Below are 25751 nucleotides of genomic sequence, written 5' to 3'. Positions count from 1 at the left end.
CAGGTGATCGGGCAGTCCGTCTCTCTCTCCCTGTCTGTCTATCTGTCTGTCTGTCGGACTCCGGCGGCGGATGTTCTTGGGCAGACTCCTTCGCACCGCGGTGAGGCTGGACGGATAAAACTCACCATGGCGCTGGAACCGGAGGGGAACAACCGGCTCCTGCAAGACGTGCTGGCGAGACCGGGCAACGAATCGTGCGCGGACTGCGGCAATCCAGGTAAGCGACCCGGCGGAGCCGCCGCGCGCAGCCGCGGGGGAGCCGGTGCACGGGAGCCGCTGCGCGCGGGGTGGGGGGCAGGAGCCGACTGGCGCCTCAAAACCCAGCAAGTCTGGCTGAATCTGGCCCACATATGATGCCAAAGGCCTGGCAGCACACAGAAAAACCCTCTGCAGGTTTAGTTAGGCCTAACAGACGTGGACTCTGGACTTAACTAAGCCATAAACATATAAAACACTCCTGTGTGTGGCTTGAGGGTGCACAAAGACATGTCAACTATCCCCCCCACAGCTATTACTGTTGGTACTGTGCTGCTGTTGTGGTGGCATCATGTTCTACAGTGTCAGCAGCCTCCATGCAGCCTGCTCAGTAATTACTGGTGTGTGTGCATCTTTGTTGTGGACATGTTTGTTTTTCATTGACAGGACACTCATCTCACCTGTCGTATGTTATCCTCCTTTAAGCAGCTCCATCCTTTTTCTCATCTCTCCATCCTCTACCCATGCATGTCCTCTTTCTCCCCCCCTCCTTTCTTCTCACTGAAATGGCAGTAAACCAGTGAGTGGCCACAGAGGCTCCAGCGCGGGCCGTACGCCCAGTGTCTGGAGCCGAGCCCGTCCAGGATGCCTGTTCCTTGGCCCTGGCTGTGGCTCCTCCGAGGACTGGCTGTAGTGGAGCAGCTTTCAGATAGCTTTGTCTTAGCGGAGGACACTTGAAACGGGGTTTCATTTTGGCCAATGGTGGCTACCTTGTTGAGGAATAAGCAGAGGGATGGCTGGCGTCGTGGTTGGAGCTGTATGTGTGTGTCAGGCTTTAAAGTGTCTGAAATTTTTATGTGGCCTTTCGCTCTACAGTCCACCAGCTTACGTAACGCAGTTCAGCCTATAGCCAGTTCATCAAGGCTTTTACACAAACATGGTTTAAAGCATGCTTCTGTCTGCTGATTTTTAGCAGTTGATACACCAGTCTCTCATTCGGTCAGTTGATCCACCATTTTGGTTCCAGGCTGAAATATCTCAGCAGCTGTTGGACGGATTTCCATGAAATTTGTGAAGCATTCGTGGCTCCCAGAGGATAAATCCTCATGACTGACCAGTGAAATGTCTTGGATTCCTATATGACATGTTCTCAGAATCAGAATTGGCTTTATTGGCCGACTATGTGTGCACATACAAGGAATCTGACAGGATGAATTGTATTAACTTTCACGATCCTTCTGCTCTTCCTCTTTATTAATTCAGAATTTTAACTTGTCTAACTGGTTTATGACCAAATACCTGCAAAAGTAACAACATTCCCATAGGCCTCAGCTGGACTGTTCAGTGCTGATTAGCCACCTCTCTGCCTACAGCCTTACAGAGCCAGCTGCAGATTCTTATGCCTTTTTTGGGAAAACTGGCACAATTACTCTTGCCCTCATAGCCTTTTTTCACCTTTGAGATACATTTTTTGATGCAGTATCCCTAAACTGCCCTGCAGCGATCCCCACTGCCTGGAGGAAACATAGGTTGTTCCCCTGCTGAGATTGTTCATCCGCTTTGCTTGGCAGGTACGCCACTTTCACCTTTGCAATCATTACGTAATCAAACGTAGCCGTGGTGCAGCAAAGGTGGGACAGATGTTCTGTGTTGTGCAGCAGTTGCAGAGTAGTCAGAGGAGCTGGTAATTGCAGGGTGACTGATCACAGTGAAGAGAATCTCAGCTGGTGAAGTGGCTCACACTATATTCTTTCGTAGCTCTCAACAAGTGCTCAGACTGCCTTGAGCAAGGCACTGCAAACACAACTGCTGGTGAGGCTGCTCGGTGGTCAGCAGTATCCTGTGACTCTGGCAGGCCGCTCGCACCTTTGCACCCGAACGCTGGGCTTGCTCCGTGAAATTTCCGGAGAGCGGGCTGCACAGATGAGAAGTGTTAGGGGAGCCATCCATCAGCCCATCCGTTATCTTTCTCCCCCAGCTCCGCTACCAGATCAGGCATTCACAAGGCTCATAATTCATATCTCATAATGGTCAAGATATGAATTATTGATGCTGGTTAGGCGGCTCCTTCCCAGATGGGGACAGGATCTTATCTCAGTGGCTTTTTCAGAAAAAAACATCAGAGTTTCATTACAGCTCAAAATACCACAAATCATCTCAACGCAGCAAAGTAAACTGACAAACACGTACTGACCAGGAGTAGACGGGAGCTATGGTTACTTAGGAGGACTTGAGGACGATAGGACAGCAGGATGTAACAGCTAGTGTTAGCCTATAGATATACACTGTGGACAGAGAGATACTGGAAGACACATCGATAACTCTGTGTCTGATTGATAAATGATGGATGTGAGCATTGTCGTCTCAGTCTGAGATGACTTATTTGTTGATCATCTCTAAATGTTTGTTTGTTCAGTTCCTCCAGTTCCGCTAATTGAGGTTAATGACAGTTACCTTTGCTTGTAATCTGATTACATCACCCTAATTACATGTGATCATTTACTGCCCTGCTTTGTCCGTCATAATTGTTTCTCAGTCATGAAGATCCATTTGTTAAAGTGGCTGCGTGCAAATAATTGCTAAATACATTTGTAACATCCATGGAAAAGGAAAGAAAAGGGAAGAACCTGAAGAAACTGGCTGGGTCGGGGGGCCTTGTGGCAAAGCAAAAGCTAATTTTTCCTTGAGGAAAGCTTCAAGATCGCTGCACTGGTGAACTTATTTTGCACAAGCAGAAAACCGCCAATATGGCCGCTGCATTACATCACATGAAATCCCTCTATTGTGTGTGAATCTGCAGGCTGACAGTAAAGACAGACTGTCACATCATCAGCAGTAACCCGGCCGTCCTCCCTCGGCCCTGCCTTATCGTCCCATCGCCGATACAACACCCACTAAGCAGACCTGCTCTAATTGGTCCGAAAACACACAAACTGGCCACACCGCTTGTGCATTTTTTGTGCTTCGTCATTCTTACTCTGCCCTTCCTTACCTTTGCCCCCCCCCCCCTCAGATGAGAGTGCTGAGAGGCTGAGCTGGGAGCTTATACGGCAGGGTTTCTTCTGTAGCTCAGCAGCACTGCGGCTCTGCCCTTCGCTAAGGACGCGCAAACGAGTTATTCCCTCCAGAGAGAAGCCTCAGCGGTCCTCGGAGGTGTGAGGAAGGTGTTTGTTGAACAGCAGGAACTCTGATGAGATAGGAGGGGGTTCAGGCTCCTGCATGGCTGCCCACTCGTGGCTTTCCGCATGAGTTTTCAGTGTTTTAGAAGGGGGAAGTTGGAGAACAGCGTCTTGATAAAAACCAGTTAATTGTGGGAATAACAGCCTGTAACACCTTCGACGGGACACTGTGATCATACCTCTGCCTTCTACTACTTGGAGATGGGAGGCCGAGAGCAGTGGGCCGTAGCGGCGGTGCCGCACACCTCTGTGAAATGGCAGCCAAGCAGCTGATGAATGAGCCACGGAGGGTGAAGCATGAATGAAGCTGCTGATGCCAATCAGCTAATGCAAGAGTGAGGTCAGCGCTCTGCCCGAACCATTGCAGCGCTCCATGTCTGCATGCTGCATTCTTGGAGACTGCACGATAGCGCTCAAATGACTTAGTATTCAAATCTACTGAATGCGACTTACGCCGAAGTGTCTTTAGGGTCTGGGTCAGGGTGTGGGGTAAAATGCATACACGACACTTAAAGCGCAACAGCCGTGTGAACGGAGTCAGAAGCATGGACACGCGTCACTAGCACACAAAATCCATTGGGAGACATTGTGAGAACCTGCCTCGTAATGATCAGACTATCTACTACCTCTCTCCATATAACCAGGTTTGGGAGGGTTGCTTTAAAAATGTACTCCAATACAATTACCAATTGCTTTACTGACATCACTTGATTACTTTCCATCACTTTTGGAATACCTTAATACCGAATATGCAAATAAAGACAAGAGAGGAGAAATATTCTGTCGTTACATGTAGACTAGTATGATTATTGTTGAGATAAATGGTGGTAATTAATGTGTGAATTAATGTGTTTAAAAATGAAGAAAACCTTGAAGATTTTCTTATGAAGGGCATGTTTAATGTTTTACTGAGCCAGATTCACACAGAGTTAAACCTGAGTGAAGCCAAATGGAAGACTGTGAGAAATAAAATACTTAGCGTGTGCCTAAGGGGTTTTGCCCACAAATGAGAGGGTCACAACCTCAGCTGGCCCTGCTGTGTTGTCATTAACCCCCCACCGTGATGCAGCCGCTGACAGACTGATGTGCATACGCGTCCAGACGTACGAATGAGCTGCTGCAGATGCGGAAAAGTGCCCGCGAATGCTCACGGGCACAGGGGCCGCCCTTGTGTAAATGCCACCTCATTCATTTCTCCTGCATCTGCCCTGCAGTAACGCCACAGGCGCTTCTTTCTTCAACCTCGTCAAAAGCCCCGCTGTCTCTCCGCCAAACGAGCCCCGCAACTCCTGCAGAACTTGGCTCTCCTCTCAACAACTCCTCGGAGACGGAGCCAGGATGCAGCAGCCCTTTGACGAGCACGCCTCGAACGGCGTATGTCACAGAGTCGCACTACATCAGGAGATCTCCGCGTCCCGTCTGCTACGACCGTGCATCTGTTGTTCACAGTAATCCTGTTGAGAGACATCTTCTACCTACATGTAGAGGAGGAAGCCCTGTGCGTGTGCGCCGATGCGTGTGTGTGTGTGTGTGGTTAGTTAGTCATGCGGCCACAGTAATCCACATGAGTGCTGTCTGCCTCTCTGCAAGGCCTGACTCAGACAGCGATGACCTCACCGCTGAATGGCTGGTTGTGTGTTTTTGTGTCAGCAGGGTTGTGTGTAGGAGTGTATTTGTGTGTGCATGTGTATTGCTGGCAAAAAGGACATGTAATAGATTTAAAAAAAAAAAAAAAGAGGTTTGATTCCTTCGCATCAAAGTGCCATCCCTTCTGTTTGATCACGATCCAGAACGACTAAGAGATGAGTTGACATTTATTGAAATGCTGCCGTCTTGTCATGGGTTAAAAGAGATCAATCAGCAGAAGATTATGGTAGATTGCAGTAACACCCTCGGGGGATCTTGTGAGCTCGCATCATCTCTCTCTGCATCATTAAGAACCCAGCTCTTCCCGCTTCCCTTCCTACCGTATCCCTCCTACCTCTCCTCCTCCATCGGCTCCTCAGCTCTGAACCTCGCCTCTCCTCTGCTGCTCCCCCGTCAGCCTCTGTGGCATCTCCGTCCATGCTTTCCCCAGCCTCAAGAGGACGGACAAATGCATGAATAGTATTTCTTTTCTCCCTCTGTTGGCTCTCTTATGATTCCCTTGAGAACTACGCACTCTCAGTGTGCATGTGTGTGTGTGTGTGTGTTCACATGGCTGCGGTGCACCACGCTGAGGGCCTCCTTGTGTGAGAAATGGCAGCTGCAGAGAGGCTGAGATGGAGAGTGAATGTGGTGACTTCAGTGCGTTGCCCGTCAAAAGCATTGCGCTCTCAGTCGCTTGTGGCTGTGCACACACCATGCGTGTTAACATGTGTGCAAAAACACTGGAAAAGAGGCTCCACACACACATCTTCCAGCATGATTAGAGCCTGGCTAACACACTGACGGCTGATATTAAAGGCTGAGTGTAGCTAAAAGGTTTGCTTGAGGTCTCGTTTAAAGCTGAATTCTAAACCATACAAATATAAAAACGCACATCCTTGTCACAACTCCTAAATAAGCATGTTAAAGAGTCTTTAGTGATGCCGGCAGCTCTGTGAGGCCGGAGGCACAGTGGTGCTTTGAGCTAAATGCTAACATGCTCACAACGATAATGCTAATGGGCTAATTTTTAGCAGGTACAGTGTTCACCATCTTATTTTAGCATGTTAAATGCTGGCATATGCTAATTACGGGCATCATTTTGTTTGACCTGATGACAGTGCTAGATGAAAACTGGACGTAACTTGCGTTTAGTTTGTTGTTTGGATTCAACTGACTGATTCTCTGTCTTGGAGCTGAACCAGCAGGGGTCTTTGGGGGACAAAGATGTGTGTTAATGTGTGTGTTTGCGAGAGGGACGGAGAACAAACTGGTTTAGCGTGCTGGGTTTGTGGCTGTAAACTGTTCTGCTCGTCCTCGCGTCCTTAATCAACTAACTGTTTCACACTAGTTCATGATATTTGGACCAGGATTGACGTCATTTTTATTAGCAGTTGACTAACTTGTGCTCTGAATATGCATCCTTGTATGTACCCACTGAGCTTTAATTCCTACCAATCAGGTTATCTCTGCATTCAGTGCAGAGCTCCGATCTGCATTTTCACCTCGCTCTCTTTCTCCGTCTCGTTTTCTGACACCATGTTCTCACGACACTCCGTCACTGCCTTCGACACACTGCGTCTTTGACTTCGACAGCTTGATTTGCATGGACAGAATCAAAGTCTACGTGTGATACAGTGACTCAAATGTACCTTTGCTGAACACCCACGGATGCTGCTGATGCTGCTGCTGAATCACATTGCAGGGAGAGAAAAAACTCTTTTTTTATTTGCACATTCTGTCTGACTGCTGATGAGACTGTTAGTGTTTAGTCACGCGCTCACGTTGGCATTGAACGGCATATGGTCTTTTTAGAGATGATGCACAGGTGTGTGTGTGCACGTATGTGTGTGTGCATGCACGTCAGGGAGTGTCTTTGTACTTTTCTGTTTTTCTTGCCTAAGCATAAAAGCATAAAACATTGCATGGGCTCATAGAGTAGGTGTGTCAAAGTGTATTTTGGAGTCTGGTGATGTAACTAACCTGATAACTACCTCAGCTGACTTCTGATCAGATCTCAGGCGGTCTGTTTCCTGTCAGTAGGCTAAATAGGATTTCCCCAAAATCACATTTTGCTGCCCTGTCTCCTTTACGAGCGGGGACACACTCAACCGGAGTCCCTTGTAATATTTGCTTCATTTACTTTGCTCCTCTTACCTCTTAACAGCGCCAGCATCAGCACTTTCAGTATTTATAGCCTGAACCTTGAGCTGCTGTTCTCTTTGTTGCGGCGCTTTTTACGACCACATTTTCTCACCCCTCCTCCTTTATCTCTCTTCTGTGTCCACCCCTTTCACCTCCCTGCGTCATTCCTCTTTCATTCCCCCGGCTCTCCCTCCCTTTCTTACTCTCTCCCTCTCTGTCCTGCAGAGCCGGACTGGGCGTCGCTGACTTTGGGTGTGTTTGTTTGCCAGGCCTGCTCGCTCCTTCACCGGAGCATCCCCCACATCAGTCGGGTCAAGTCTGTGCAGGACACGTGGGATGCCAGTGAGGTGGAGGTAGGGCAGGAGGTTAACTTGCATTGTACTCACATCACCAAGTCTCCACTTACAGTAAATATATCGAAAACATGCACACATTCAAATAAAACAGCGCTTCCCCCGTCTCTCAGTGAACTGCTGACAGTTGATATTTGACTGGACTCACTTTACCTTATTCCAACAATGGAATAAATATGCCAAAATTTGAGACATTAGGCTTCATGCAGAACATTTTTTCTGTCCTGTTGGTGTCAGTCGTCATATATTATTTAGAAAATATTGACGATACAGCTGCCAATGGTGTCAGAGCAATGCTGCACTGTGGCAGGAATATAGAAAGAATGGCCTGACATGAAGCTAGATGCTAAAAAATAAGCAGTTTATGGAGATGGAGTTGAGAATGTTGCACAGTAGGTGCAACAGAAGATGTTCAGCTGGACATTGATCTGCAGAAAGACACCGCAGCTGCTGAAGGAGTAAGAGAATTTGGCACAAAAAGATCGTCGTCAAAGGTCACTGTGACCTCAAAAAACGTGTTTTTGGCCATCACTCAAGAATTCATACAAAAATTTGCACAAATGTCTGGGATAAGACATCATTTTATATCCAAAAATCAAAGGTTAGCTTCACTGTGATGTCTTAATGTTCGCAAAAACACCTTTCTGTCCATTCTTCAACACCATCATTCAGGAACAGAAGGGGAGATTTCACCTTTGGTCCGATACTGAATTGTGCTGCCGGGTTGAAGATGTGTGTGAAGCATCCAGGTTTTCAATTTGTAGCTTCTTTGCAGCAGCATCCATATTTGAAGCATTGTAGTCCACCACAAGCTCATTGGTTCTGCTGACACTGAGCTTCAGGTGATGTTGTTGCACCATGTGATGAAGCTCTCTGTCAGTCCCCTGTTCTGGATCCTCTGGAACAATAATCCTCAAGTGAAGACAGCAGGTTCCTGACTGAAAATGATTCACTGGAATCATAAATGTCAATATAACGATCCATTTCGCAAAAAAATACACTTTTATTAAACTCCTTCAAAGACTTCACTACATATATTATTTGAGTGTGGATAGACACGGATGTAAACTGCAACTGGACTGGTTGGTTCAACCGGCAGGTGGTAAGTGTAGTCATAAACCACCTGTACATTGTGCTCAAAGGAATAGTTTGACATTTTGGGAAATATGTGCTTTCTTGCAAAAGATGAGGTGAGAGCATACATGCTATGGATGCCTCTGCACGGTAAATATGAAGCTACAGCCAGCGGCCTAAAAGAAGCATAAAGATAAGATAAGAACTAGCCTGGCGCTGTGCAAAGGTAACAGAATGTGCCTACCAGCACCTCTGAAGCTCACTAATTAACACATCTATCTTGTTTGTTTCATATGTACAAAAACCAAAGTGTAAAAGCAACATGGTTTTAAAGGTGTTTATACGCCAGGCTATTTCTTGGGTGAGACCAGTTGCTAGGCAACCAGCAGGGACTCCAGGAAGTTACTGGTACCAATCTTGGAGAGTGGATAAGCATATTTCCCAAAATGTTGACCTATCCCATTAAGAACGAGATTCTTTGCGCGAGCGGCTTTTGCGTGAGGCCAAATATAATTCTTAAGTCTGCATCATAATTGTGTTCAAATCCCAGTACAAGCAACATAATCATGCATATTTAACATGTGAATGGTATGAATGTGTGTACGCTGCAGACAAAAAAAATTAAATACAGAGTGGAAAGCTATTATTTTTTTTGTTGCTATGGCAACAGCCCAGTCAGGGGACATTTTCTTAACAATATGACAGGAAATAATGCAGCACAGAGAAACATGTCATGAAATACAGGTTAAGAAATGCTTTTTTAAACCGAAGCAGCAGTTAAAAAGGATTTGATTCCATTGATCGACACGTCTTTTGTCCTCTGCTCAAGAACATGATCTTCAGCTGACATTGACATCTGACCTCCCTCTGGAAGGAGAGAACTTCCTCCCGGGGATCAATGAAGAATCGCTCCATTAGCGAGACAGTTCACACTTTTCCCCTGTGTGTAAAAAGAAGCTGAGCTGTTGTGTGACTTGCAAACATGCCCCCCGAGCAGAAATGTACGTCAGCAAGAAGTATGAGTTCTGTGCAAAATTGTACTGCTGGTCAAAAATGTGCTTTTGCTACGCTGCGGATGAGTGAAGTTGTCCCTTGAATGGGTCAGTGCTTAACACGACTACTGGGTGATAAAAGGACTTTGGGGGAGGTGATGCTGGTATGACTCATGTGGAAAAACGGGTGGTTGGGAGTGTGAGAGGACAGTAATTGGGATGTAATGAGGATTTGACTTGCAAGAACGCATTAACGGTCCAAGAGTATAAATGATCGGACGGGATTTGATTGCAGTGTAGGAAAAAAGGTGAGGGCTTTGTGTTGTTTGTCTTAAATCTTCCCTTCTGTCATTGCAGCACTGGGAGAGTTAAGAGATAAGACTTTGAGGTGCCAGAGTTTATTGCTGAGATTTCTGGAGCCGTCCCATTCCAATAAAACATCCACAACCAGAGGAGGCACTTTTGTCTAACAGCCACAAGAGGATTCACTTTATTAGCTGCACCTCGCTCGTTCTTGGTAGGAGCGTCGTGTGTTGAACAAGGTGCCAAAAATGTCCCACGGGGGTCTTGCTTCATGTTGACTTGCAATAATAACGTCATTAAATTCCTGCAGATTTTTCCTAATCCTTGTCAACCCAAAGGTCTCTGGGATGTGACAGCTGAAGGAAAGACATAGTTCTTGTTTTTCTTAAAATTAATAAGCATGTTTTTTTTTTTTACCTTTTGAAGTATTTTGTCCCTCCTTCAAACTGTGTGTTGAGCAACTTGTACTGCAACAAAGCAATTTTTCCTGTGGGGATCAATTAAGGTTTTCTGAATCTGAATATGAATTTCCAGCGATTTTCTAGGCAAACAGGATGACAGAAGCTTTAACAGGAGGTGAAGAAGAGCAATGGGAAAATTCTGTTTGGATAAGAAAAAACTATATAAAATGACTTGAAATGTCTGACTGAGAACAAAAAAAATAGAAAAAAGTTTCCATTGATGAAAAGGTGGGACATATTTAAAACATAATGAAACCATATATGAAGCTTAAGGTTTTAGGTCTCACACCTCCACACATATGTACCACACATATCTGATTTATTGAAGGAGGGAACGTCCATCCATTGCCTCGTTGCATGCTGGGAAGCTTTCCCACAGGGATGCTCATAGCCTGTGATGCTTTTCTTGTTTTTATCTTTGTTGCTGCACATCAAGCAACTTTGCATTAAGGCTGCTAAGACAATCAAAGGGATTTGGTTGACCATATTTGGCATTTTGTATGTAAATGAGCCTGCATGTGCACGAGCAGATGGATGTAGAACAAATGAGATTCATAATTCTTATTGCGTGAAGGTGGGTGTATGCACGTTTTGATAAATGAGACCCCAGCTCTTCATTTTATATTTGATACCACGGTAGAGAGGAGAAACCAGACTTCTCCGTCTCATTTGATGTTGCCATGTGAATCATATTATCAAGAAGATTTGTTTTTTTTATTGAACAGTAAGTGAATGACATGCTCTGCAGATGCTTGCTTCTGTCTGGAATAGTAAGCAGTTTGCATAAAGGCAAGGCGTACCTGATAAAGTGGATCCTGAGCAGAGGTTGTGTCACGTCCGAGGTGTCTAATGCGTCACATTTTGGCAGCAGGTGTGTCAAATGTTAATTTCCGTGACTTTCTTTTAGGATTGTATTTTAGTTGAATCTCCTGCTGCTATTTGACCTTCACAATAAAACGCCACAGTGCTGCATCCCTTCCAGAGCCCCTTAGAGGATAAGAGAGGCGCGTTTTGGGATTCAGCCAGCTGGATTGGGCACAGGGATTATCTTTGGATGAAACGCACAATGGAGGGAGTGAGGGCAGAAGGCAGACACGACCCGGTGCAGTGTCGCCACTTCCACAATTAATCCCGTAGCGATGCAGGGGCCTCATTGTCATCTGAAGAAGTTCTGTCATACCTAAGATATCCTATGTTTTAGGCTCTTTTCTTTTTTACTTTTTGTTGTAAATTCAAGTGACAAGAGAAGGAGTCTGCATGATAAAAACTACAATTTCTGTAAAATCAGAAAAAATGAATGATATTTTTATGACTGTTATTATAGCTGCACATTGTAGATCCACTCGAAACGTTCCCAAATTCACCTGCACCACAGAATTTTACCTGATAGAAGCATTTCCAAAATAAAATACCTCTAAAATGTGGCTGGTTGACAACTGGTAAAGATAAAATGTATCTGGCTTTCCATTCGCTCTCAACACATTAAATGCGGCATTGTGGACACTGTATACTCTCCTGAAGTGAGTACTTGACTGTGAACAGTACTGATCACCAGGTTGTGTTGTTGTTTTGCAGTTGATGGCTGCTATGGGAAACAGTGCCGCCAAGGCCAAATATGAGCAGAAGGTTCCTGCTTTCTACTACAGACCAACACACACTGACTGCAAGTAAGTACTCAGTCTTTCAAAACACACAGACTGCAGCCTTGTATCATGTTTAACACGGTCATAATGAGATGTTACAGAAGCAGTGCACTTCTGTGGTTTGAAAGGAGAACAGATGTGTTAATTGATTTAGCCTACTTGCTAGTTAGCTAACAGATAACACTTCACTTAGGCGAACTGAGCTGACTGCCCATACTTCAAGTGTTTTGGAGCACAGGCCAGTGTTAAAGATAGCTGGCCCATAAAACAGTTTAGTGCCGGATCTACCTTATCCTTAATCTACATTATTCACTTCATAGCTATCTCCTTTTTTTGCATACTTATAAAGTAATTTTGTAACATTATCAGTGTTTTGTATCACTGTGTAATATAGCCTATATTGCACAAAATATCAAGGTGACTTACAAGTTCACTTCTATTATGACTACTATTTCTTCTTTTTTAAGTTGTAAAAAGATAGAGAGTTGTGTGTAGTGTGTCCTTTTTGGCTGCCATTGCTAACCGGACGTAGCTGGCTACAGTTGGGTGCTATTGCTAACAGTACCCAGCTGGCTACATTTAGGTGCTATTGCTAACAGTACCCAGCTGGCTACAGGTAGGTGCTATTGCTAACAGGACCTAGCTGGCTACAGCTAGGCTACATGACTGCCTTTTTCATGGAAGACAAATTTGGCATGTATTTAATAGCATGAGAAGCCCAGACGTAAATAATAACATGAATGACGGCTGAACAGAGCCATCGTTAATATTATTGGTAACACCTCTGCTTGGCAACTCAAAATGTCTGCTGTGAAAAAGTCACCTGCAGTATTGCAACAAAAAATGAAAAATCCCCTGCAGCCCAGAAAGGAATTTCTTTTCGCTCTGATTTGGTCTCCATCAACTGTTGTGTTGTGTTGTCTGTGCTCCACTGTGTTCACTTGCTAATCGCTAATTTGATCCTTCTGCTATTTCTTGCTGAACAGGTCGTGTACAGTGGGTTTTTTAGAGGTTTTGAGTTGAAAACAGTAAAGTTGCAGGCCTTAAAACCAAAAGTCTAAGCAAAAGATGATACTTGCAGAGTCGAGTGCTAATTAACTGTGGGTGCATTACATACATGGTACATAACAACCATTTGATTAACTGTTAGCAGAAAGGTTTTGGTTTGTGCAGCTTGAAAGTCTTATTTCTTTATATACCACTGGCCTTTTTTGAGCTCCACATCTCTCTGCCTACACTGCCTGCAACTCAGGGTGAAAAGAAAAAGCTGAATGCGGTTGCTTGCTGTGCGAGTGCCAAAGTGATGCACCATGCTGTGCAGTGGGACATTGTGACTGTGAATTTGTATTTAGTGTACTGTTTCACACCTCGCACTGTCTATGTCACTTAAATATGACTTCCTCTTTCTCTTTGTGTGTATAAAAGGCCTATAAAAAGCCCCTGTGGACTATTTCATGTTAAGACCTTTGAGTCACAGTGGATTAATTAAGCTAAAACCTTTTTGACAACACTAATCATTTGCATTTCATCAATATTCTCTGTACAAGCAAACATACATACAACATACTTGTTTTTTTTCCTCTGTTCTTCCTCTTCCGATATCATGCGCTTTGGTTTTATAAATCAAGGTTGCGACACTTCTGATTTTCTTGTGCATTTTAGGCTTGTCCATCCACCTCTCTCTGTGTCTGCCTCCCTCAAAAACAAGTTGATCAAAATAGAGAAAAACAGAACCAAGAATGGTCGAGCGAGAGAACGCCTAGATGAGAGATAAGTTTCTGTCTTAGTGTGCGTGCCATGGTGTCTGTTCGTGTTCGCTGACTCGACTCCCCTGAGAACCGCAGGGCTTAGTGTGGTTCCTGTGTCACCAGAAGGTGTCATTCAAGGAAGTCTGCGAAGATTAAGACATCTTACTCCTTGATGCTCATAGAGCGGTTGTTCTATTTCTACTCGTGAAAGAAAAGGGCCACATGAAGGGAGAAATGCGTGGAGAAGGAGAGGATGAAAGCACTTTGGAGCCTGGAAGCGGAGACTGAGAGAGGGAAACAGGATGAGAGAGCTATGTTGGCATGGTGATGTGGCGACTGTTGCCATTTGTTTCTCCTCACACTGGAGAGGAACAAGGTCTAAAATTGAGATTGCTTCCTTTTTATGCAGCTTCGGTAGAAACTGTGGAAGCGAAGGCAGTGATGTTTGACACTTTATGTGCAATGTGATGCTTGTCTGTGAGTGTTCAAGGGTTATTCCATTGCTCAGTTTAGTCAGTGTCTTGTCAGGAACCGCAGGGAAAGTGTTCAAAAGAAGCTTAATGCTCTGCTAATCAACATTCAACACATTGCGAAATACACTTTTTCTTACTTGAGATGATTGATACCACTCATATGTGTGTTAAATATGAATCTACAACCAAAGATTGCTATAAACAGTTTTGTTTGTTAAACGCTACCAGCAGACATGCAGATGGTCGTCATCTGTCTTCACTGGTACATTTTCAGATGATGTACTGACAGCTCCAAACACTATGGATTCATATTTGTCGACAAAATACCAGGGTTAGTTTGTCCATTTGAGTATGACGTATTTTATGATAACAGTGAAAAAACACAGATTGTGCAGAGTAGAGCAACCATATACTTGAGTTTGGATCAATGCCCTAAAAGTACACCACTTCTTATAAATGTTTTGGTTTTTTCTTGACTGAAATATGAGCCTTTGTGAGGGAATGAAAGTACTGGCAGAGTCAGCAGGGAGAGCGTTGCGGTCTGTAATAAATAAGATTAAATTGTGTCCTGACCTTGTTTTTTTTTCTTTATTTTTCAAAACTTAGTAAGTCAATGGTTGCCTCAGTTTTATTTGTTAGATGTGAAATAGTTTGGCTTTGTTCAGTTTAGTTGCTAAAGGAAAGGCAGACCAAAAAGACTTTTAACCAGGATAAAGCACACAGTTAGACATGTTTCTGCTCTTAATGATTTGCATTTTATTCTCAGGGTTAATTTGCAGTGTGATATAAATGTAGTCACACAGGATTACTAAAGATACATAAGGAACGATAGGAAGAAGAGATTTGGAATAAGTGAAAGCTCAGAAACTATGTTCAGATTGAAGATCACCGAACCTTATGTAAGATTTAATTTAACGAGAAAGCAGAGAGAAGAACTGACGCCTGAGGTAGGCAGATATAAAGGTATACCTGAAGATCACTTTCTGTGTGTTTTTGTGATCTTGGTGTGGTTGAAGATGAATTAAATTTTCTATTTCACTGCCCAACTATGTTGAGTAGGCTCTCTAATGAGGAGATTTTTGTCAGCAAGATTTATAGAAAATGCATGACAATTAAGACAGAGAACTCTGTAACCAACAGAATGAGACGTTGTCGTCAGGGAAATTTAAGTCTTGAAATGTTCTGTTTTCAAACTTGTGTATTATGATTTGTCATGCTGTCATCCTGGCTGTTGTCACTGTCTAGTGTCGTGTATGCCCATATGGGCTGGACACCACATGGTGCAGGACGCTTAAATAAACAAATCAGTCATTCAAAATACTGATTGATACTGATTTTTTTAATGTCTGTGTATTAAAAAGTAATACTGTGTAGAAATGGTTTCATACTGTGTGTGTGTGTTGAATACGGCATTCAGTGAGTGTGTCACTGAGGTGGAAGCTAAATGTGTGTGGTTTTCTCCGTCTCCAGGCTGCTGAGGGAGCAGTGGATCAGAGCCAAGTACGAGAGGAATGAGTTTGAGTTTATCGAAAAGCAGGAGCCTTACTCTGCAGGTATGTGCATACTAACATGTTTGTATTATTGCACCTGTGAAGACCCTCAACCCGGCTGATTTCCTCATTAGTGCCCCCTCCGAATGAAACAAAACATCGCCACACAACTTGAATATTTAATGTGCATTGGTCTCAGCTATGTAAAAAAATAAATCTCCACTGAAGGAATAAGCTGGCATTTTGAGTAATACACACATATCTTCTCGTCCAGCCCTATTACTAAAACACTGCAACTTCCACCATCATGTAGGCAGCTGGGCAGTGTTTTAATTTCATGATTTTCTATAATTATCTTATAAATATACTTTGATAGCTAATATTCAGAATGATTTTCTGAATGTAAATAGCATCAAGTGGACATGTTATTATGTTATATGGACTGTTACCTTGTTGCTGTCATTGTCATTACTGCTGATGTATTCTAATGATGCAAGCTGCAGTTGGAAAAAACTCAAAAAAAAAAAGAAATTCATTCACAGATTACTTTGTAGCAGGAAATGTGTTGGCTCAGGTATAAGGGCATTGTATAGAAAGAACAAAAACACAGGCACAAGTTCATGCATGCACAAGCACCCTTATGGAGTTTGAGTGAGGGAAAAAAGCTGAAACGGCTGGTGTGTTGTTGTGTCAGTCTTGCATTGTTTACCCTTCGATAAGCAGAACCTTGAAAACTCCTTGCACAAACATTTCCCGGTGGATGCCGGTAGCTGGAATTCAATTATCCTGAAACGTCCATCGCCGACTTTCAAGCATTCATTTTCATCCCTCTTCTTCTAAGTGGTTGTGTATGATTTCAGTTTAAAGTGCAGTTGTTATATTCAAGCAGTGACACTGTAATTGTCAATGCCAGAGAATAGAGCCCTCTGTGTGTTTTTGCTTGTTTGGTTGGTTGGTTGTGTGTGTGTGTGTGTGTGTGTGTATGTTTATGCGTATTACTTACACTGTAGGGACTCAACAAAAGTAAGTACACATAATGTGAATCATAAAATTTTAGGATGAAGACTTGGGTTAAGGTTAGGGTTAGAGCTAGCCAAGTAGTGGTTATGGTTATGGTTTGGGTAAGTCTCAGGGAAATGAATGTGTGTGTCTGTTCGTATATGTAATGTCCCCAGAAGTAATGGAAACATAGTGTGTGTGTGTGTGTGTGTGTGTGTGTGTGTGTGTGTGTGTGTGTGTGCGCGTGTGTGGTGTAGGATGCACGTCTACTTGTATACATTTCTGATTGGCTTGCAGTGACCTCATCTGTTTATTGTTGCAGTTGAGCACCGTGCACACAGACACACACACACACACACATGCAGACAGAGTATAGTAATATGAGTCATTCTGTCATCTCTATTTGTGCATTTATGTTCTATTCATCACTCATCGTGAGATGCATATGCATGTGTGTGTGTGTGTGTGGGTGGGTGGGTGTGGGTGCGTGAGTGGGCAGCTGAAATTGACTACTGGCAGTAACCTGGCCTTCACAGCGGCCAATGTTAATATTGATCCGTATGCAAAGGATAGGGGGAGTGTCAGGGAAGGAGGCGAGGGTGGGGACAAGGAGGGCTATTGATCGATGAGGTAATGCCAGTGTAGGTGAATGTTTCGTCTTAGAAAGTCACAAAGATGCACAAACACACACACACACACACAAATAGATGGAGTGGAGAGAGTGCAGAGGGTGAGATGACAGGTAATCAATGGCAGGAGAATGAAACCGTGTGTAAACAGACATGTGAAGGATTAAATTATGATACAAGGAATATTCCACGTCAACCCACAGGGGTCAGAGGAAATCACTGAGGTTGCTCATAGTGGCAAACTCAGAAAGAATCGCCACATAACACCGCAGCTCCTTTTAGCTCTTCTTTCAGTTTTCCGCAACTTCACTATCCTGAGTCACTCTCACTGATCGCATTAGTGTAGCAGCTAAGGAGCCAGATATTTCCCTCAGGAGTTGACAGAGGCCAAAACAGAGCTTAAAGGAGTCTGAATATTGGACTGACATTCATCAGGTGGCCAGAGACACAGCTTCAAATAAGTGCTGGTGTGGCTCCGTGTCTGCTGGATGTGAAAGTAGGCAACTGTTTGCTGATATGCCAAGTTTATAAGGTTATAACATGTCAGTGTTGTGGTTACAGATTGTTCTACCATTCTTAAGTGGCCCAAACAATAATTAATGAATTCAAATAACAATGCTGTGTTAAGTTCTAATTAAAGGGCTAGTTCACCCAAATTGCAATTACTGCTATTTAGTGTTTTCCAGAAAAAATATTCCTAATTGATGGGTGAATATTCTATAGACCTCACAGTGAATCGTTTTCAATGGAGCCCCATTTTACCAAAGAAATAATGATAATAATATTATTATTAATAATTATAATTATTATCTATACCACTGTTTCTCAAGCCTCGTCCTGGAGTACCAGTGCCCTGCATGTATCCCTGCTCCACCACACCTGATTCAAATGAATGGCTCGTTATCAGGCCTCAGCAGAGCCCAGTAACGAGCTGAGCATTTGAATCAGGTGTGTTGGAGCACACCTTACATGGAGCATGGAGTATTGGCATACGTGGAGCAGCAGAGCAGGGCAGCTGGTGCAAAATCCCTCTTAATTTAAATTTGGTGGGGGGCTAACCCTTTAAAATTGAAATCAGAGGCGAGAAGAGACGTTTGTCTACAAAAGGATCCAAAAATTATGTGTCTCCTATTCACCCTTTGGAGTTTACGGCAATTAAAAAAAAAATTCAGGGGATTTCTCTCTCTCGCACTCTAGCTGTTGACATCACCCACTCTAGGGGCAGAAATTCTGAGCATTTTTTTTAGAAACTTTATGGTCTTCAAATGGTCAGGGATCAAAAACCGTAAGAGATATCAAAAAGTGAGCCGAGGTTCATTTTGAGCAGAAAATTATCTACATTTTAAAGTTTGAATGAATTGCCTCGTGCCACTAATAATAATAATAATAATTATTATTATTATAATTTGTAATAATGAATGAATGAAATGAAAACTATCTACATGTTTGGATACCACTTTAAGCATTGTATTTTGGATAAATCAACCCTTTAAAATGCTTTTACTTATCTCTCCTCTCATCCATCACTTCCTCTTCCATACGCAAATCTACAGCTTTCACAGTTTCATTTCTGTTATTCTGTACTTCTCTGTGTCTTCATGCAGAGTCCTCTCAAATTAACTCCTCTTTCATCCCTTTCTCAGCCATTTTCAGCGCAAGTTTATTCTACAATCAGCACTCATTATAAAACACTCTGGATAACGTCATCCGTCAGATAGCTGAAATGTAAATGAGTCCTTTCTCTGGAGCGCCACATGATTGTGCTTCGAGAGTCTTCTCCCATCAAGCCTCAAAAATAGATCCAGATTAGAAAGAAAACACTTCACAGCATGACCAAAATAGAAGAGACAAGAGAGGAAAGGAGGCAGTGTTGGCAGAGCTTTTTACCAAAATAGACCGAAGAAGAAGAAGAAATTGCTGGCTATAAATAGCATATCGTTAACATGGGAAAGGATGTTCTTTGGTACAGACACAATAAAATCTGTGTGTGTGTGTGTGTTGTTTCAGGCTACATCTCTTGTCTATTTGCCTCTTGGTTTTTATGTTTTCTCTCTCTTCATCTCCTTTCTCTTGCTCCTCTTCTAAATGCGATTTCAAACGATTTTTGATTCTGCTTAACTGAAGGATCATCTTACACCAACCAGTTACAACATCTCACCATTACTGTGATAAATGCCTCCTCCGTTTAATCTCTCATCTGCTCTGATGGGTTTTTGATACCAGCCTCCCAACCGCACACTTTTTTTTCTATCTCCCTCCCTCTCTGCCCAGGGTACCGAGAGGGGTTTCTATGGAAACGAGGAAGAGACAACGGTCAGTTTCTCAGCCGAAAGTTTATCCTGTCGGAGAGGGAGGGGGCGCTGAAATACTTCAACAAGCAGGATGTAAGCGAGATGATTTTAAAGGGTGTTACCGGTTGTAAAATTCCACTGGTAGAAGCTGAGAATATGAGGCTTTGACTGTGTCCTATTTGTTGTTCACGTCCTCCTCCACCAAGGCCAGGGATCCCAAAGCGGTGATGAAAATCGAGACCCTCAATGCCACCTTCCAACCGGCCAAGATTGGCAACCCCTGCGGCCTGCAGATCACCTACCTGAAAGACAACAGCACAAGGAACATCTTTGTTTACCACAGTGATGCTAAGGTACACAGTCACTTATTTGCATGTGTACACACTTGGGAATTGTATCACTGCACATATTTCCCTTTAAAAAAACATCTGGAGTGTTTTTAAGTGTCTTATAAGCTCCATGTCAAGTCAGATTACAGTAATACAGTGCACTAATACAGAGTTAGTGGTATTATATGCATGCTGTCTGCTTTACTAAATACCCTCGGAGGTGGAAATGTCCCTTAACAATTAATTTCCTCTTGACTTTTTTCCAAAACTGTTCATTTGTAGCATGAGTGGCTTCAGGTGCTACGTACAGTGCAGTCACAAAGAATTTGGGTAATGACACATTTTGTGCTCTGAGAGTGAAGTGCTGACATGTAGCTTTACTTCAGAGGTGTCTACATCCACATTCAGTGAAAAGAGTAGGAATTGTCTTTCTGTTCAAACACTGGGGGGCTATGGGACAAAAAGGCTGTGATTGCTACAGTGTGCCACCATTGTGGACATCAAACATCAGCCCCACATCCACCCCAGCATCTATCTGCAGGGTCTGAGCATACCGTCCCCATGCTATCATCAGTCTGCGCTGTGCTGAGCTTCATGCAGAGCTTCGTGCTTCCTTGAGGGGAACAATAAGGTCACAGTCATGGACGCCAAATGTCAATCCTGTACATATTCGACACTCACATATGAATCCATTTCACACGCGTTTGCCTACTGAAATACAAATGAGTGCATCTTTTATTCTTTGTTTCATCCTTGTATCTACAGTAAATCAGTGATCAAAATATTCTTATTATTTCTGTAGGGCAAACAGCAAACCTTTAGGAAATGATTTGTAAATGCTGTAATACTTCATTTCATTGGTCCCATAATTTCTGTAGAAATTCCGAAGAGGTTTTCTCTATCCTCTGCTATATAATTTGGAACTCATGATAGGGAAAAAGGGACAGATGTTCTTAGCCAATACATTAAGTACTTATTTATTTGAGTTTTTAAGAAACAAGGAATAAATATCGTAGTTGCATAGTTGTGTAGTTAGTTATTAATTTCTGGAGAATTTCCTTTAAAAAGTGCTTGGATCCTCTTGAGTGGGAAAACTGACAGAGAGTAACACTTTTTAAAATTGTTCAACAGACTTGCTGCGTTATGACAAGAAGACTGTTTGTAATCCGTAAATATTTCCTTTAAGTTGCACCATATTACATTGTCACAGACCTGCTATGGGTAGAAAAGAAAGGTTAGCCCTCGGTCTCCATTTAAACTCCACCCACTCACCTCTCTCTCTCTCTCTCTGTGTGTGTGTGTGTGTGTGTGTGAGAGAGAGAGAGAGAGTTCATCAAAAATGAGGAGATCAGAGATAAGAAAGAGACAGATATTAATAACCATTCGGGGAGTGAGTGGAGCCTCAGACAGGAATAGCACTGCTCCCTCTGCTGGCCGAGCCGTGTTACTGAAGGCTGTTCCAGAAGGAGTTCATTGGGTTCATTCAGTGTCGCTGTCACTCTTGTTCTGTGGTGGAGTTATCGACAGCACTGCAGCATCCACACAGCACAGATGCCTTTGACTACACCTGACCGTCTAGAAAAGATACCTTCACTGGAATCCGAGAAAAAATGTGCAAACATTATTCACTCAGTATCGATAATGCATGCTATGAATAGAGAGTGGGTTAATTCCAGCAGGACACGCTGTCTCTGAAGGTGTTTGTTTTATGCAGGAAATGGTCGACTGGTTCAATGCTATCAGAGCGGCCAGGTTTCACTACCTACAGGTGGCCTTCCCCGGAGCAAGTGATGAGGAGGTGAGGGCGACGGATGTACTCACACAACACACTATCGTGGAGCTTTTTTTTGTTGTGGAGAAAAACATTGTCAAAGGTGTCTGATAGCGATGCATTCCTAAAATCTGTATATTGCGTGTTTTAATTTTATGTGGTTCTCTGTCTTTTCCTCTCCAGCTGGTGCCCAAACTGACCCGAAACTTCATGAAGGAAGGCTTTATGGAGAAAACTGGTCCAAAGGTGCGTGCTGTGTACTCATTGGATCCTACCATACCTCTAAAGAGAAATCAGAAATCTTCATTGAGAAATTGATGCCTGAAAAGTACAATCTCTTCTTTGACAAGAAAAATTAGCCTGTAAAACATATAATTTTATATTTCAGACCACTTTTTTAATCAATACTGTTCATCATATCATAACTCATCAGATTTATCTTGTGACCACCCCTCAGTTTGGGAAGCACTGTTTGTTAGTGTAGCGGATGCTATAGCGACTACAGTATACATATGTATACTGAATTTTATTTCACTTCAGTGCTCTGTTAGTTGCCGAGATGTTTGTACATTTAATTCTGAGCTCACTGAACAGAAAGGTTCGGCTTCAGTGTGTTGACACTAGCAGACCCCCTGTAGGCCTCGCATGAGAAGTGTTTGCAGTGCACTGACTCCCTTTTGTTCCTGTCCTCTCTCTTGCTCTGCCGCAGCACACAGAGGGCTTCAAGAAGAGGTGGTTTACTATGGATGACAGGAGGCTCATGTACTTCAAAGACCCTCTGGTAAGAAGAGATCTGCACCCTCATGACCTGTATTTTACTTCTGACTGATCACTTTGTTTGTTCACAGGTTTTTCCCCTCCTTCTCTCTGTCTTCTCTGTCTCCCAGGATGCCTACGCCCGTGGTGAGGTGTTCATAGGCAGCAAGGAGCACAGCTACACCGTGCTCTCCGGGTTGCCCCCGTCCACACAGGGCTACCACTGGAACCACGGCATCACCATCGTCACGCCAGACAGGAAGTTCCTGTTTGCCTGCGAGACCGAGGCCGAGCAACGGGATTGGATAGCTGCCTTCCAGAGGGTCATCAATCGTCCAATGAGGCCACAGGAATATGCAGGTGTGGAAAATGTTTTTGTGTTTAAAGGTACCCTGTGAACTTTTTACCGCTAGTAGCACTATGGAGCAGTGGCTATGTTCTTAACTTTTAACATGGTCTAAACCAAGCAACACAGTCACCATCGCCAAATACATTTAGTGTCATAAACTATCCCGCTGTTTGTTAGAAGGTAGGTTAGCCACACAGCATAGATCATGATCCACCCTGGTTAAAAGGGAGCCGCTTTGTGATACAGGAGGGCTTGAGTTAAGCCTAAAGATAGCTGGCGGCTCATCTACTAGGTGCTGATAATTCAAAATATGGAAGTTCAAAAACTGATACAGTCACTCTGCAGTCCTGAAAATGTCACAGGACAATGTTGAACAATGTGTACCAGTGTTCAAGTCATTGTCTCTAATCCTCTATTCTGTCTGTCTCTGTTACACAGTGGCACCAGAGGCCATTGTTGTTTCAAACCACATATTGTGTTCCCCAGATAGTCGCTTTATGGTAGAACTCACTCCGTGCATGCAGAACTGGCTTGCTTGTCAAGCCCCAGTGGCCTAATGGATAAGGCACTGGCCTCCTAAGCCAGGGATTGTGGGTTCGAGTCCCATCTGGGGTGATTGACAGCAGAGTGGCGCAGCGGAAGCGTGCTGGGCCCATAACCCAGAGGTCGATGGATCGAAACCATCCTCTGCTAGTCGCGTTTTACTGGTAACCACCACAGCTTTCTGACCGACACACTTACACAGGTAAAGCCATATTTGCGGGCAGCGAGACATCCAACCATAGCAAATGACCCTCATCATGAACCCTGTATCACTACGCTCAGTCAGGCTCTCTGTGAGATACCTACCTTTAGTAATCCTGGATAAACGCTGTCAAAAAGATGGCTCTATTTCGACCTCACTCAGACCGTCACAGTCTTTGCCATCGAGACCATATGTCAACAGTCATGACTGACCTTAGGAGGTTTGGCTCGCCAACCAGAAAAGCATCCAAGTGAACATGCCTCCTCCTCTTTGCTTCACTCGCCTCATCTGAGACCTGCAGTGGAGAGAGTTTGGGACTCCACTATTTACAGTCAGTGGTGGCGCAGGTGCTTGTGTCCCTGAGGATTGTACGTGGGTTTTCCCTTTCGGTGTTTCACTTGCATATAAATAGCAGAGGGCTTCACTGCCCGTGTTCTCTTCTTTTCATTTCAGGTAGCCTAATTTGTTGCCCCTGGTGCTTAGCAGTTACTGTATTTGTCTTTTTGCCCTGGTGTCATGGACTCCGTGATGGCCACCGTGAATGCCCCTCTTGTTCGGGAATGGCACATTTTTTGAAGAGTATTGAGGACTCATGTGGAGCAGTTTGTTCATACTGAGGCAGTGCTGTTTCCAACCACCTATCTTAGTGAAAGGGTGCACTTTCCCAGGAACCATACCCAGTAGCACAGACACCCCTGACCTGATTGTAGGCAGGGACGCAGGTAAAGAACATGCTCCCCAGCTCTCACACAGCTCCAGGAAACCAAGGTCAATATAATTTTTATTCTGTCAGCGCTTTAATGTGTGGCCACGTGTATTCCGTCCCCTTTGTGTTTCTGCTTTTCTCTTTGTATTATGTGTGAAGCCCCAGTGGCCTAATTGATAAGGCAACTTTTCTTAGTTAACCCTTAATAAGGTTAAGGTTAGTTCACAAAAATGGACCACCACCGGTCAGGAGGAACAGAACTTGACAGTTGCACATTCTGGAGCTCATTAGCTTTAAACTCAATACAGCATATTTTAACATTATCCACAGCAATGGCATTTAGGTCTGACACTGTTCCATAATGAAGGTGTCAGGCTGATACTGAAATGAGGACTCAGGTGCAGAGATAGTAAATCACACAGGTTTATTTTTACTAGACTCAGATCTCTTCGCAGAGTGTAACCAAAAGGGCTACGAAATTAAATGAATACTAGCAAGATATATAATGAGAAAACAACAAAGTAACAAAAAATGCTCCCGAAGGAGGAAGAAAACAAACAGCTATCAAAACAATAGAAACAAAAGATCACTCCTAAAAACACGGAGGAAAATAAACACTACTGTGAGAAATAAACAACACAAAAGGACACTCTTACTGAGGACTGAAATTCAGCTATAAACTATCAAGAAACAAAACTAGACTGTAGAAATAACAATAAAAAACACTCAGGAGGACCGAATGAATCGAAGGCAATAACTCTGTGGCTGTGGCAATGAACAAAAGTAGGCACGGGTGAATCAACCAAAGGACAAAGACACACTGGCACAAGACAAGGGAGACACCGACTGTTTAACACATGGAGGGTAATGAGGAACAGGTGGAGACAACAGGTGATCGGGGCGGACACACAGGTGACACATGAGGAAGGGACCTTCAAAATAAAACAGGAAATGACAAGACAAAAAACCCAAGACGAGACAAACCTCACCACGGTGTGACAGAAGGATTTAAGCCTATTGATTGAATATTATCTGTGATAAATACCAATAGAATAATCAATCTTCTGATCAGCTGCAAAACAGCAGTGTAAAATGGACAGCAAATTACGACAGGGCATAAAAGCAGAATTCAACGCGTCTATAGTTTCTGTGCCTTCATGATTCCTTTAGTGTGTGGATACGCTGTGTAAATTAAATTGTTAATATTACCTGAAGCAAACAGGGGGAAAAAACTCTGAACATAGCGTCCTCTGGAGCAGGTACGATTGTAAACATAACTTTGTTCACAAAAAAAACTTCACAGGGCATCTTTAATTTCGTCAACACCAGGACCGTTTGTTTATTTTACTGTTTAACTTGACCTTCTGTGTGTCTTTGCAGTGGAGGCCCATTTCAAACACAAGCCTTGAACACTGCGGGGGAGCCACGACTCAGCTGGACCGGCCCAGTCTCATTCAGATCAGAGACAATCCCAACGTGTGACCGCAGACTGCG

The 25751-nt window shown here is 43.6% G+C and overlaps 1 protein-coding gene and 2 non-coding genes across 3 annotated transcripts; all 3 read left to right on the top strand.

Moving 5' to 3' along the window:
• LOC121624921 (arf-GAP with dual PH domain-containing protein 1) lies at positions 1–25743 on the top strand. Its single transcript, XM_041962898.1, has 11 exons — positions 1–217; positions 7371–7498; positions 11904–11995; positions 15663–15745; positions 19582–19694; positions 19808–19954; positions 21645–21728; positions 21885–21947; positions 22411–22482; positions 22589–22817; positions 25638–25743. Exons 1-11 carry the CDS (start codon positions 127–129, stop codon positions 25664–25666), a joined length of 1131 nt encoding a protein of 376 aa, XP_041818832.1. The 5' UTR covers positions 1–126; the 3' UTR covers positions 25667–25743.
• Positions 23349–23421, top strand: trnar-ccu. The gene has a single exon. It is a non-coding gene; the product is annotated as a tRNA-Arg (tRNA).
• Positions 23428–23499, top strand: trnam-cau. The gene has a single exon. It is a non-coding gene; the product is annotated as a tRNA-Met (tRNA).
• Positions 25744–25751: the final 8 nt, after the last annotated feature.

This window comes from Chelmon rostratus, chromosome 21 (genome assembly GCF_017976325.1).
Source record: "Chelmon rostratus isolate fCheRos1 chromosome 21, fCheRos1.pri, whole genome shotgun sequence".
In the NCBI taxonomy this organism is placed as follows: domain Eukaryota; kingdom Metazoa; phylum Chordata; class Actinopteri; order Chaetodontiformes; family Chaetodontidae; genus Chelmon; species Chelmon rostratus.
This window is presented reverse-complemented; position numbering and strand designations above follow the sequence as displayed.